Source organism: Parus major, chromosome 1, assembly GCF_001522545.3.
Source record: "Parus major isolate Abel chromosome 1, Parus_major1.1, whole genome shotgun sequence".
Classification (NCBI taxonomy): domain Eukaryota; kingdom Metazoa; phylum Chordata; class Aves; order Passeriformes; family Paridae; genus Parus; species Parus major.
In genome coordinates this window covers 29678285-29691014 of record NC_031768.1, presented here as the reverse complement: position 1 = coordinate 29691014, position 12730 = coordinate 29678285, and the positions used below count along the sequence as shown (strand labels likewise).

At 42.0% G+C, this 12730-nt stretch overlaps 1 protein-coding gene across 3 annotated transcripts in view; it reads left to right on the top strand.

The window, feature by feature from the left end:
• The window catches only part of NPAS2 (neuronal PAS domain protein 2), a 104041-nt gene that overhangs the window by 85857 nt on the left and 5454 nt on the right, over nt 1-12730 (top strand). For 2 of the 3 annotated variants that reach the window (XM_033513367.1, XM_033513368.1), the window contains exons 16-18: nt 5427-5573; nt 11210-11404; nt 12676-12730. The exon at nt 12676-12730 is cut by the window's right edge and continues 127 nt beyond it. In XM_033513367.1, the coding sequence (XP_033369258.1) occupies nt 5427-5573; nt 11210-11404; nt 12676-12730 (397 nt within the window). Of the gene's footprint in view, nt 1-5426; nt 5574-11209; nt 11405-11678; nt 12633-12675 lie in introns of those variants that run through there. The other variant, XM_033513369.1, reaches the window with a different exon arrangement.

The following is a 12730-nucleotide window of genomic DNA, read 5'->3' as shown; positions in this document are numbered from 1 at the left end:
GAAGACAAATTTCAAATTCTTCCAGTCTATTAACCCATATCTCAAGAGTGGGTGATGGCCCAAAAAGTCATCTCAGGGTTACATTTGCAGTGGATTTTGAAGAAGCAGATTTGAGTACCATGTTCCCAGCACATTGTTTTTCTCCTGTGGTCCTGCTGTGATGATACACCCCATCATCCTCTGATTTTAGGAATGACTGAGTATTGCTGGACCTAAGCTGCTTCTACCATTGATACTGTATACTCACTCACAAGATCCCAGAGTTTATTTCTGTAGTACATAAAACATATAGAGTCCTGAGGATCCTGGCTTTAAAATAACAAATTCTCATTTATCTTCCATGTTTAATATTCTTTTCATGACTCCATGTTAGCATGCAGTGAATAAATAGCATATCAATTATCTGCTCTGAGCATTCATTTTCTTTTACAGATACTTCTCTCTGTTATTCATTAATGCATTTTCAAACATCAATTAGTTTATGAATGATAAGTCTCCATGTGTTTCGTTTGACTTTTTTCTACTTCCCTTTCTTCTCCTTCAAAGCTCTTTGTGAAGAGAGGCTTTCCAGTTGTTTACCAAGAGCCCTGCTGCCTTCTCCCTTCCCAGTAAAAGGCTCTTACTGGCACACCAGCTCCAGTTTTTTTCTGACAAATTTGATTGCTGTCCAGTGAATGGTTGAGCCTCTTTGGGCCACCTAAATCTTGGTGAAAGGAAGATGGCTGACTTGAGTCTGTCTGCAGAGGCAGCCCTCTGGTAGCAGTCACAGCAGTGCTCCTGGCGAAACTCAAGATGAAGCTCAATGTGGAGCAGGGAAATAACACCAGGACATTGCAGTTCAGGCTGCTGATGTCCACACTCCACAGGAAAACTCCTGCAGAGAGTGCCAAATCTTCACACACTTGAATGATTTTCATAAACTATTATGAATATTATGATACTATGCTGTATCACACTTTAAAATCACACTTTAAAATAATTAACATGTCAGCCTACAGCAACATAATTAATTATTTAAAAGACAAAGATGTCTGCAGCACTAGGTGAGTGAGGGACAAAACCAGGTACATGTGCATCCCACCGGGAACACTTCCTTGGCTTCCTAGCTGACCATTTTCCAGCAGTTTAGTGGCAGAACACAAGCTTATTGCTTTTAAAAATAGTGTGGCAGGTGCTCTGCTGCCAGCTCACAAGGAGGAGCTGCACAGGTTTCTCCCTGCTGCCTTTCTGCCACTTGTCCTTAGCTGAAGGTGACTGATGGTACGAGCTGGAAGGGCCTGGGTGTCCTTGTGGCTAACATTTGGCTACAGGGTGGCAGCTGCAGGGAAAACATTATAAGTGGCCACAACTGTGTTTGCAGCGAGCAGCGAGCTGCTGCCTCGGGCACCATCTGCTTGAACTTTGAGTAGTTTTATTTCCAGGAAAGGCTGTGATGGTTTTGTCTCCACTGAAATGGGATTTTAGTTTCTGTCTTGCTTGTGTGAAGGAACAGACAGCACAGTGTCACCCTAGATGTCACCTGAATGTAAATTGTTTACTTTAAATCAAGTGCTCCCAATAAGAATATTTGTTTGTTTGCCTTCCTCATTGTCATAAATTAACATCCCCTACAACACAGTGGATGTTAATGACTGAATAATAATTAACACTAATAATCTGTTTGGGATTGAGCAGGTGTTATTCAGATGACAGAAGAACAAGTTGTTCGGTGAGCTGCAAAACTAATGAAATCCAGTTTCCCAGGGCCTGTTCTTGCAGGGCTGGTGCATGGAGCCAGCCTTTCCCACAGGAGGAAGGGTTGAGTGGATCCTTCTCTCCTTTGCTCAGCTAAAGCTTTCATGAAGTTACAGCAATCTGGTATTTTTGACACTCTCACAACTCTGTTGAATGTCTCCAGCAAGAAACATGGCTCATCTCTTGGGCCAGAAGGATTGAAAGAAAGTTGAAAGGTAGGCAGAAAAGAAAGTTTTAAAGGAAACTGAGCTAAAAAAACAATAAGTTCTATTTTCTTTACCCGGCTGCCTGTTGTCATGACACTTATAGGAACACAATGTCTTGAGACATCCATCTTTTTGTTCATCACATTTGAGATGAGGAACCATCCTGACAGACACAGAAGTTGCAGGGCACCTCCCCTGGCTGCAGCCACCCAATTCCTAGAGAGAAGGAGACACCCTGGGACACTGGGGTAGCACTCAGTGCAGAAAAACACTTCTCCTTGGGCATGGTCCAGCTAGTGTCCTTCAGATGCCCATGGTGGAAGAGAGGAACCACAGCATGGAAGTGCCCGTCCCTCTTCCTGGACTGTAGAGCCTCCCTGGACCGTCACCAGCAGTAGTGCATTGAGCCCATCCCTACCAGAACATCTGCTGACATGATCCCAAATGCATCACTTTATTTTACTTTATTTTTTAAGAAACCAGATAAAGTTACTGCTGTGGGTTTTGCTTGTTTCGGGTTTGTTTCTTTTTTTGCCTGCATTAACAAACCTTGATTAAACTAATGCAGCTATAGAGAGCTCACAGGTTTAGTTTCCCATGCTTGACTGTATCTAGGAAGATGACACTTTTCTGTGTATTACATGCACTTTCCTAAGGATTTTCTGTATTTGAAAATACCTAAGTGAGATGAAGAGCAACTTCATCTGATGGTAATGGCAGAGTTAAAGTTGTGGGCAGTGTTTTCTGTGAAATGTTTTAAGTTCTTTAAATTTATTATACAATTAGAGATTTCTCCCTTAATTAGCAGAGCAGTTAATGATCTTGAGATAAATACTCTCTGGTGCAAGTCAATTGCTGATAGTGTCTCATTGTACAAAAACAATAGAAGCTCTGTAAGCACAGGGGTCATGGTTAGAGTTATCAACTATTTGGGGGTTAGAGTGGGAAAAGGAGAAAAGCAAAAGAGAAAGTTCCTTGTCTTCATCCATAACAGCTTTCACTCCAGTATACCAGCTAATTGTTGGTGTTAAGTATATTAATACAAAAAGCATGTAAAAAAGAGAACAAAAAGACAACATAAGATGAATATGCTAAATATAAGAACCTGCACAAAAAAATTAAGGAATAATATTTTAAAATCAACAGCAGTATATTCTTGTGTGCAACTTTACAAAGCAAATTCAAATTTAAAAGTAATACCTAGAAATGAATTTTGTTTCTTTTTGAAGTATTAAGTGATTGTGAAATTACCTGGTTTAAAGTTCCTTACATTGATCCATTGAAGAAAATCTGGTTCCTTTCTCAAAGGATCTTCAAGGAATTTGCATGTTAATCAAAAGTCTGCCATCACCAAGCTGGGTGGTTAAAATGAAGCTCTAAAAACAGCTAAAACTGTTTTTAATTCCTTTTCTAATACGGATCCTTTTAAAAACTTAAAAGCAGTCCTCACTAAAAGAGTTCATATTGAGATAATTAGATTATGAGACTTGTCTTTTAAAAAGATCCTTCTGTACAGACCCAGGTTAAAGCAGGAATTAGCTGCATCTTGTTTATGATCTGTTGCTCATAGCATCATTCCACTCCTAAAATCAGGATACCTGTGACTCTTCAGAACCATATGGCTGGGGACAACAAGCAGCACTGGATTCTCCTTTGAGTCACTTGCTCTTATTCCTGAACATCTGAGGTCCCTGCTCAACCATTCCTCAGGTTAATTCTTTATACATGGATGAGAAAGAAAGAAAGAAGGAGACCCTGCTCTGTCTTCTCCTCTGTGACACCAATTCAAAGTAACACAAACTTCCCTTTGGGAGGTTTGACACCATCTTCCTTCTCTGGGAGAGGAGCAGGTTGCAGATGATGGCACTGCTGTTCGCAGGCACAAGCACCATGAGTCACAGGGCTCATGTCACCTCCTTGGGCAGACAGCACAAGCTGTGAGTGCTCACAGATGCCTCTGGCAGCAAAATGGGCTCTGAGGGCTTCTGTCACCAGCAACTGCAGGTGCCACCTTAGCAGCCCTCCTTGCCCCTAAGCAGGGTTGGCTGTGAGACTGACCTCCACCTGGCCACTATGCTGTGCAGTGACCTCCCAGGCTGTTGGGAAAGCCACCCTCCACCTGATAAATGGAATAAACCTTCTGAAGTTCTTGCTCTGTCTCTGCCAAAGGCCATTTACTTGGAGATGTCAGCTTTGCTACAGGGTACTTTCAAGGTACTTTCATATGCTTAACTGGTTTAAGGTGAACTAGTTAGCTTATATAAATCTTTTCTGTCACATTTAGCTTTCTCTAAGTAGCCAGAAATTTCATCTAAGGAAGTGTACATTACTGCTAACACCAGAGCACTCCTTAATTCCGGTCTTGTTTTCTTCTTCTTTCCTAGTAAAAAGCCAGAAACAATGTAAGCCAGTTCACCAATGGAACAGGAAGGTTCCAGCAGCAAGCATCAGCTCACCCACTACCACAGAACCCCTGGAACAACTATAGGGACAGGGCAGCATTTTCAAGTTACAGCAATTTATTTTTTTTTCTTTTTTTGCCTGTACACTCATAGCCCTGCATGTTTTCAAAAAGATCTTGGATGCCTTGATTACATAAAAACCTAAAAAGATTATTTAAAGGATTTTTTTCTTCTCTTCAAAGACTTTTTTTTTAACCTTTGGAATATGAGCTTATGAAAAGCAATTATTCCAAAACCTATTAAAGTAATTATTAACTTTGGTGAACTTTGAATCATACCTGAAAGCACCATATACTAGGGATTTATTGCTGTTAGTCCTCTCCTCAATTCTTGAATGATTTCAGTTTGTGCCAGTGTGCTGCTATTGGAGGTTGCACCTGCTTCTTGACCTTGATTAATGATCTCCATTTTTTACTGTTATTTAGAACAGCCTTTCTTCCATTGAATTGAGCTATTCATTTTACATCACATATAAAAATAACTTAATGAGTATTTCTTGTCTCTTAAGTACTACTCAGCTGAACAAATCCAGAAAATGTTTATTGTGGTCTGTTGTGTGATGCCTTAGTAAGTCATCGGCAGAACGAAGCATTGCAGAACTGCTATTTCTGTGCAGAAGGAAAGCATTAGTGAAACACATCTGGATTATACTGTTACACCACAGTAAGGGCTCCAAACTACAAGCTAATGAAAATAATGCATTCATTTGCCATCCAATTAAGATGCTATTGATATTTTAAAGTAGCATGCTCTCAAAAACAGTCCTTACTGACAGAAAAACAGAACATGGTCAACTGTATGCAGATCATTCTAGCTGAGGCAATTTAATATATGTGCATAACCCTCAAAATAGTCAAGATCTGTCTCTGCCTACATGTTAGAATATCACAAATACATTTTCCTTTTTCAGCTGTGCTTTACAATCAAGAAACCAGTAACTCCTTGCTGAAAAATGTTCTCTGAGTCTTGTTTGTATTATAATGACTGACTGCCCCCCACCCTCTTTTTTTATTTTTCCCCCCAGTTCTCGGCACAATTCAGCATGTTCCAGACCATCAAGGACCAGCTAGAGCAGCGGACACGGATCCTGCAGGCTAATATCCGGTGGCAGCAAGAGGAGCTCCAGAAGATACAGGAGCAGCTCTGCCTGGTCCAAGACTCCAGTGTACAGGTGTGTTACTATTGGAAGGGGCAGAGTCAAGCATCCTCTCTCACATGACTTGGAAACTTGCTCCAGAGTACAGGATATCTGGACGAGTGGAAACTAGCTCCTCTGAAGGAGGATGTTGCCCCCTAAAACCCTCTTGAGTAACTTATGTCAAGAAAGATCTAAGAGCTCTCTGGTAGAAGAGAAGGAATACCTCAGCATCAGGAGGAGGAGAATAATTTGGGTCATTTATAATAGCATTTTATTATTTTATCTACCAAATCTTCAGACTGACCAGCTATAGCTATAGTCTGTAGTAGAAAGAATGTTGAAGTCCAGACTGCCTTGGCACATTAAAACCCCTGAAATTCTGTTGATGTTCATTTGTTCACACCTGGGAAGTATCTGAATTTGTTCTTCACCGGACAGGCTTATGCCTTTAGGGTGAAGCTGACTGAGCCTGCTCTGCTTCTCCCTTTGATACCTCCTACATGGAGGTAGTGTTCTCTAGTACAGTATGTGCTTTGTACCCCTTACGTCTAGCAAACCTCAGAAATAATGGCAAGTGCATTATTTAATTAGTAGATCACAGGTTTCCTTTAACAACAAATGGACAAATCATCCAGTTCTATGGAAGTTTTCTGAATGTGGGGTGATTACTGTTATGTTCCTCATAACTTAACTATAAATACCTGGTTAAATGATCCTTGTGAGTAATGTGGCACTGGGGACTCTGAGTATTTTACTAACAAGATGATTTTGTCAAGGAAACAAACATCTCAAAGAGTATTTTACGAGCAGGATGCAAAGATGGGACCTACTGAAGTCAGTAGCAATTTTGTTTGCAACTTACACACAGAAACAGACTCTCACCCATCATCAGCATCTGGGAAATGCAGTTTCACACATTAACAAATTGGGATTGTATGTTTAGGTAATTAAGGGATCAGCAAACTTAAATTATAAACTTTGTCACCTAAGTTGCTGCATGTGCAGTGTTGTAAGACAACTCAGCAACTCTGGGTTCCAAACCTGGGACGCCCTGTTCCTGGTGCCATACAATCACATAGGGAGACCAGGTTTAGCTTCAGTGTGTTTCTTCTATTGGTTCTCCACTGACTTTGATTAATGGGAAGAGAAGGTCTCTCTGCAATTAACAGGTATTCAGTTCAGAATCATGTCATATGTCTGAAAGCTATTATTGTTATTATGAATATCGAGAGACATTATATTCTCACTTCCTCTCTTTTTAGCTGGGTGACAACCATTACTCTCTCCTGGTGACATCTTCAATAATCATACACGCTCTTCTTTATTTCATTATTCAGGCAAAAATAGAATTTCAAAGCACATTCTTATATGCAGGAAACAGATTTTATTTTTAGAAAACTGTCTCCTATATGCATTAAGGTGCATTTCATGGGAGAGATTCTCAGATACACTCAAAGGGAGCTCAGGCAGAGGCCCAGAGGGTAAATGGTGGGTTGTTCTGTACTTCCCACCCCTTACCAGTTTTTAGCTCTGAGTTACAACATTTGGGTGATGCCCTCTCCCATGAAGACTGCACCAGGTTGGAGTAAGTATTTTCAGACCATTACAAGTTCTCTGGTATCAGTACTTACCATTTACCAGCTTACTGTAGATGCAGAACTGAGAGGCAGGGAGAATGGAAAAAGCTTGGAAATGCAGAGGGCTGCATATATGCCTGAAATGGCAATGCTGCATGGGGATAATCCAGCAATGCTGGACAGAGAATACAGTCTCTGTATTTTGTGTGCTTTTTGGTATCAGAGCAGTCAAACAAGGTGATGAGATGCGAGTGATCACACTCACTCCTGGCCAGGGCCTTTTTCTTCTCCCACTTTCTCTAGGTAAAAAACAAAAAAACACAGAAATAAATGACTGTGCTGTTGCAGGGATAGATTAAGGCAAGGAATTAATTTTGTCTTACTTGGCTAGGGGCAATTTGAAAGAAAGCCTCACACTTTTGCATGCAGCTCTTTCGTGACTCACAAGCAGCGAGGAGTAAACTGTTAAATCAGAAATCTAACCACGTGCTTTGCCGCACAGATTTCATCATTCAGGGAGCTGGATGTCTGCAGACATTGATCACACTGTGTCTACTATCAAAGCTAAAATGCACAGTAACAAACAGGCTACTATCAGGCACATTTGTGGTGTCTTTAATACACTGCGTAATAGAGCTGTAAGCGTGGGGGAGTGATGTAGGCTGTCTGAACAGGGGGAAGTGTTCGCTGCTTTTCCCTTATTAGCTGATTTATTAGCATATCATCCCCACTGGTTCACTCCTTTCTGCACAGAAGTGTACAGGTAGCTCCATGGAGAATTAAGCTCGATTTCCATTTCCTTCAGAGATCTTCAAAACTGAATACAGCAGTCCACGAAGAAATGCTTTCACAGCCAGACAGATGCTGAGCACAGTAGTCTGCATTAGAAACTGTTTGCGGAAGCCTTGTGCAGAGAAAGATGAAACTATCGGGAGGATTGCAGGCCCTGAATAAAAGTGTTCAAAACTCCATTAAATCTCTGTTACTGCTTTTCCTGACAATGAAGGACAAGAGCAGAAAGAGTAACCTCAGAAGTCTGAAGGATGCTGTGTCTGCTCCAGTTTGAACAGTCTAGCTAATGATTCGCAGATGCAGAGGAAGGCAGAAAGGCTGAGCCTGACCAGCTTGCAAGAACTACAATCAAGACCATCCACAGCCACCCATCATGTGCAAAGCAGGCTCTCTTCTAAGTCCATGCATCTCAGCTTCCCAATGCTGTGCTTCTCATCTTCTTATATTTTACATAAAGAAAGAGCCTTGATGCCAGTAATGATGAACCCAAAAGCTATAATCCCCTGATTATCCAAAGAACGGGTAGAGTCAAAGAGATGTTTTGCTCAGGATGCCTTGTCAGTGTGATGCAGTCATTAGCTGTAGGGCCCATCTAACTTGGAATAAGGGGGCAGCAGTGTCAGAGGGTCCCTCCTCTTCCTCACTGCTTTGCTGTGTATGTTAACAATCTGGCCAATTAAAAAATGTTTGTAAGATGCTTCACTGACCTTGCAGTCCACAAAATCACCAACGAGACATCATTAGCAGCAATACAGTTAGAAGGCTGCTAATTTATCTACTTAGACAGGGAAAGATTTTATTTTTTATGAAAAGGTTTGTCTTGTTATTTAAAGCTGCTGTATTTCAGTGTTTTGAGGGAATTCAGACAGGACTATCACAAAAGAGGTCCATTATAAAAAAACACCATTAGGTACAAATTAAGCTTTTAGGTTTCAGTAGCAGGTGGAAATTTCCACTCTTCAATCCTCTGTCACTTTAACTCTTGTTTCGATAAGTCAAGTTGAGTCTTCAGCTCTGCAGGGACATGGTCACCATTGCTTCTCGCTCTGAGCTTGTTTTTTCCAGGTCATTCATGTCCAGAGGGTAACAATGCTGCTTTGGCCATTGTAATGGCAACACAGAGTCCCCAGGTATGAAACACTTAGAGCCCTCTCAGGGTACAAACACATGAACAAATGAAATTGGCCTACTGGGACAAGCTTGGTTTTAAATTTATGGTGTGTTAGCTGCTAACCATTAACTGTGCACATTCCTACCCAGTGGCACACTCTGGTAATTGCAAAGTAGTTTACTCTGCTTTCTTTGGAGGATAAACTCCTTGGCCTTTATCTGGAAGTGAGGTAAGCACACAGGGAGGTCCCTGCTAAGCAAGTAGTCTGCTGCAAGTTCACAGCCTGCCTGACATTTGCCTTGATGTTGAATTTGCATTGGGTGAACTGAGTGTTTCTCCAGTGTCGTGCGCCATGTACAAGGAGGACACTAAGCTAATCCTCCTAAAGGTCTTCATTTGCAGTGATCTTTCCAGTGCCAGTGGGCTCACACTCCCTCCTCATCGCTTTCTTGACATGCACCACTTGCTTTGCCTGTTCTGAATTCTGTATTAAATTTTGTATCAGTGGCAACCTGTTTCACTGCTGGGGCTAATCAAGTGACTTAATGTACTAAACATGTCCAAATCTTAGCTTCTATGTACAAAAAATAAACAAGAAAATGAATTTTCATTATATTTGTCTGTGATTTATTCATAATAAGACCTATTTACTTGGCAGAAGTTGCGAGACCATCTGTCTTTCTGATATGTAATGGCTCCAAACTCAGTGAGTAGTGTTTTTAAAAGAAAACACTCGGAGCTAGTGCAGCCCCAACCCTGTCACTTGACCCATTTATTCCTATCAGACATCTCTGAGATGTGGTTAGCCTACAGCACCTGAAACAAGCTGTTGCTTTTCCTTAATTGCCCCCCTGTCCCAGCTGATTAATGTAAGCTTTGTCAGTACCTTTTTTCCTGGGTAAAATCTTGGCACACAGAAATTAATTAAAAATTTATCATATTTAAATAAGCTGTGTTTTTAAAGCTAGATAAGTAAGTACAAACATGATGGATCAAGCCATACTTCTGCAAAGAAAAGCAATACATTATGCTGTGCCTTTGGAGAAAGGTATGGGCTTTTTCCAGGAAAAATTAGAGGGGACATGATAGTTTAGGGAATTGTTAATATAGCAATAAGCTGCACAAAGGTGTACTAATTACTGGGCATACCTCAGATGTACTGCTAGGCATGAGACTGATGGATGAATAATGAAGAGAATAATTGTGATTTTGATTTCATTTAAAACTTAAGTAGCTTCAGTTAAATTAATAGAGTTCCACACATGTAGCAGTGGTGTGGAATCAGAATTGGATCCAAAAATTACGTCAACTGTGTGGGATGTGTATCTCCATACAGTCCTTGGTGGCAGAAAGGCTAGGTCTGAAATACTGCAAAGAGAGCTTGTAGCATTAATAATGCATGGTTTTAAAAGATTACTTTTCCCTCTTTACAGCTGTAATAAAAGAAATAGCCCCGAGAAAAGCAAAAATTCCCAAGTCCTATAACTTTCAAAGAAGAAAGCTTCATCTTTAAAGGCAGACTTAGAGAGGACATCGTTTACAGAAACACTAAGAGAGGAGCTGCTAGCTCTTTTGCACAAGTCAAATGCATGGCACAGTTAGGAAGAACACCAGGTGACAGTTACCTGATGGGAAATCAGATAAATGACAGCGACTGTCTGTTTACACATCCTGTCAATGATAAGGACACGGCCATTCAGCTTGGAGAGCTCTGGCCTGACTGTGACCTCATTAAAAACATTCGACAACTCAGCTGGGTGTAAAGTGTTGAATTTCCAGAGACAAATTCAAAGACAGCTCTGTCTGAAAGGCAGGTGGATTTTGTTAAAAGGAGAAACAAAGGACTAAAAAGACATGGAGTTACTCTCTTCTCTTTGGTCAGGATGCCCCAGAACACAGTAAATGTACTGGGAACTGCTCTTAAGAGGGCTGTGCCTGCCCCATAGAGAGAGGACTTGCACCTTCAAGACACATTTCACAAGAAATGGGTGCACTTGCAGAACAAGAAACCAAGAAACAGTAGAGCTGTTAATGTAGGAATGACAGGTGATTTCCAGCTAACAGTAAATTTGTTATTAGTCAAAATGTGTTAACTGTATTTTAGAATATATCCTTGGATTTACTTCTGTCACATTCATTATTCAGGACATCTGGGCTATGTAAATAAATCCTCCCCTCTTCTTTTCCAGATGATCTTACAGCAGCCAACAGTGTCCCTGAGCTTCAGCAATACTCAGCAGCTGGATCCACAACAGCTACAGCAGAGGTCAGGGGCCATTTCTCAGCAGCAGCTTGTCCCCAGTCCTCAACTTCAAGGGCAAATCTCATCTTCACAAACAACAAACCAGCAGTCGCTGAGAGAAGCAAGCGTGATATCGAGCCAGGTAATTATTTCTTTGAATAGAGAAGCATTTGGATGGAAAGGAAACACTGAGCTGTTATTAAGCAAGCATGTCAGTCCTGTAACTGTGCCTTTGCCTTCTGTTTCTTATTTTTCCGTATAAGGGCAGCCTATAAAAAGTGTTTCCCTACTGCATTTACCTTACCTTAAAGCTTTTCTTTAAGACCTCAGCCAGGAGGGTTATTTGAGCAGCTGTTTAATCTTGAAAATGGAGCGGGGGGGCATGCAAAGTGTGTTGGTGACTTACTGTTCTTCAGGTGGTCTTGAAAGAAACCTGACTGATCACACTGGAAACCTGAAATAGTGACACCTCTCAGAATGCTCCCTGAGCCCAGTCGGACACCACCAATGAAACAAAGCCTGTCTGCTGTGGTGGCACACAGAATACATTGAGATTCATTTGAGACCCTCAGGCTGTGAGCATTAACAGGTTCCTGCACAGCAAAATAAAGTTCAGCCTGAGCAGTAGCTGAGATCTGTGAAAGCTATTAGGTTTGGCACTGTGTTTTTTGTTCATAGTGCTGGTTTCTGAGCATTTCCAGTGTTTGCTCTTCTACCCACCTGTTGTACCTCCCTTCACAGAAAACTGAGCTCCTGTTTCTGCTTCTTGATTGTGTGGCAAGCATATTTACATGATGGTCTTCAGAGTCCCCCAGCTGTAGCTTTTCACTTCCTACACACCTGTGTTATAATGACTCTATTAAAATAGAAAGTGTATCTTTATAACAAATACAAGACGAGGGGCAGAAACTAATGCACAGGAAGTTCCACCAGACTACAAGGAAGAACTCATCATTGTGCGAGCGGCCATGCACTGGAACAGGTTGCCCCGAGAGGGTGTGGAGTCTTCCTCACTGGAGATTCTCAAGAACCGTCTGGGCAGGATTCTGTGTAATGTGCGCTGGCATGACCCTGCTAGAGGAGGGAGGCTGGACAAGATGGTCCTTCCAACCTGACCCGTTCTGCGATTCTGTGAAATGGGGGGGGAACAAAAAAAAAAAAAAAACAACTTTTTTTTCCTTTGATCTTTTCCTGTTAGGGGGCTTGGCGGCAGCTCCCCACGCTTAACTTTGCTCCTGCCTCAAATGGGGGATTGTTTGGGCACTGCCGGGTTTGCTGGCCGGCAGGAGCGGGCCCGGGGCCGCCGCGGGCATGACAGTCGTTTCACGCATGGTGACGGCAGCCGGTGGCGGCACCGCTAGGCACTGGTCCCGGACTCGGGCTGTCTCACCGCTCTCTCCTCTTCCCTTGCAGGGCCCGAAGGCGGCGCGGAGCTCGGAGCTGGCGCCGGGCGGTGGCCGCGCCCCGC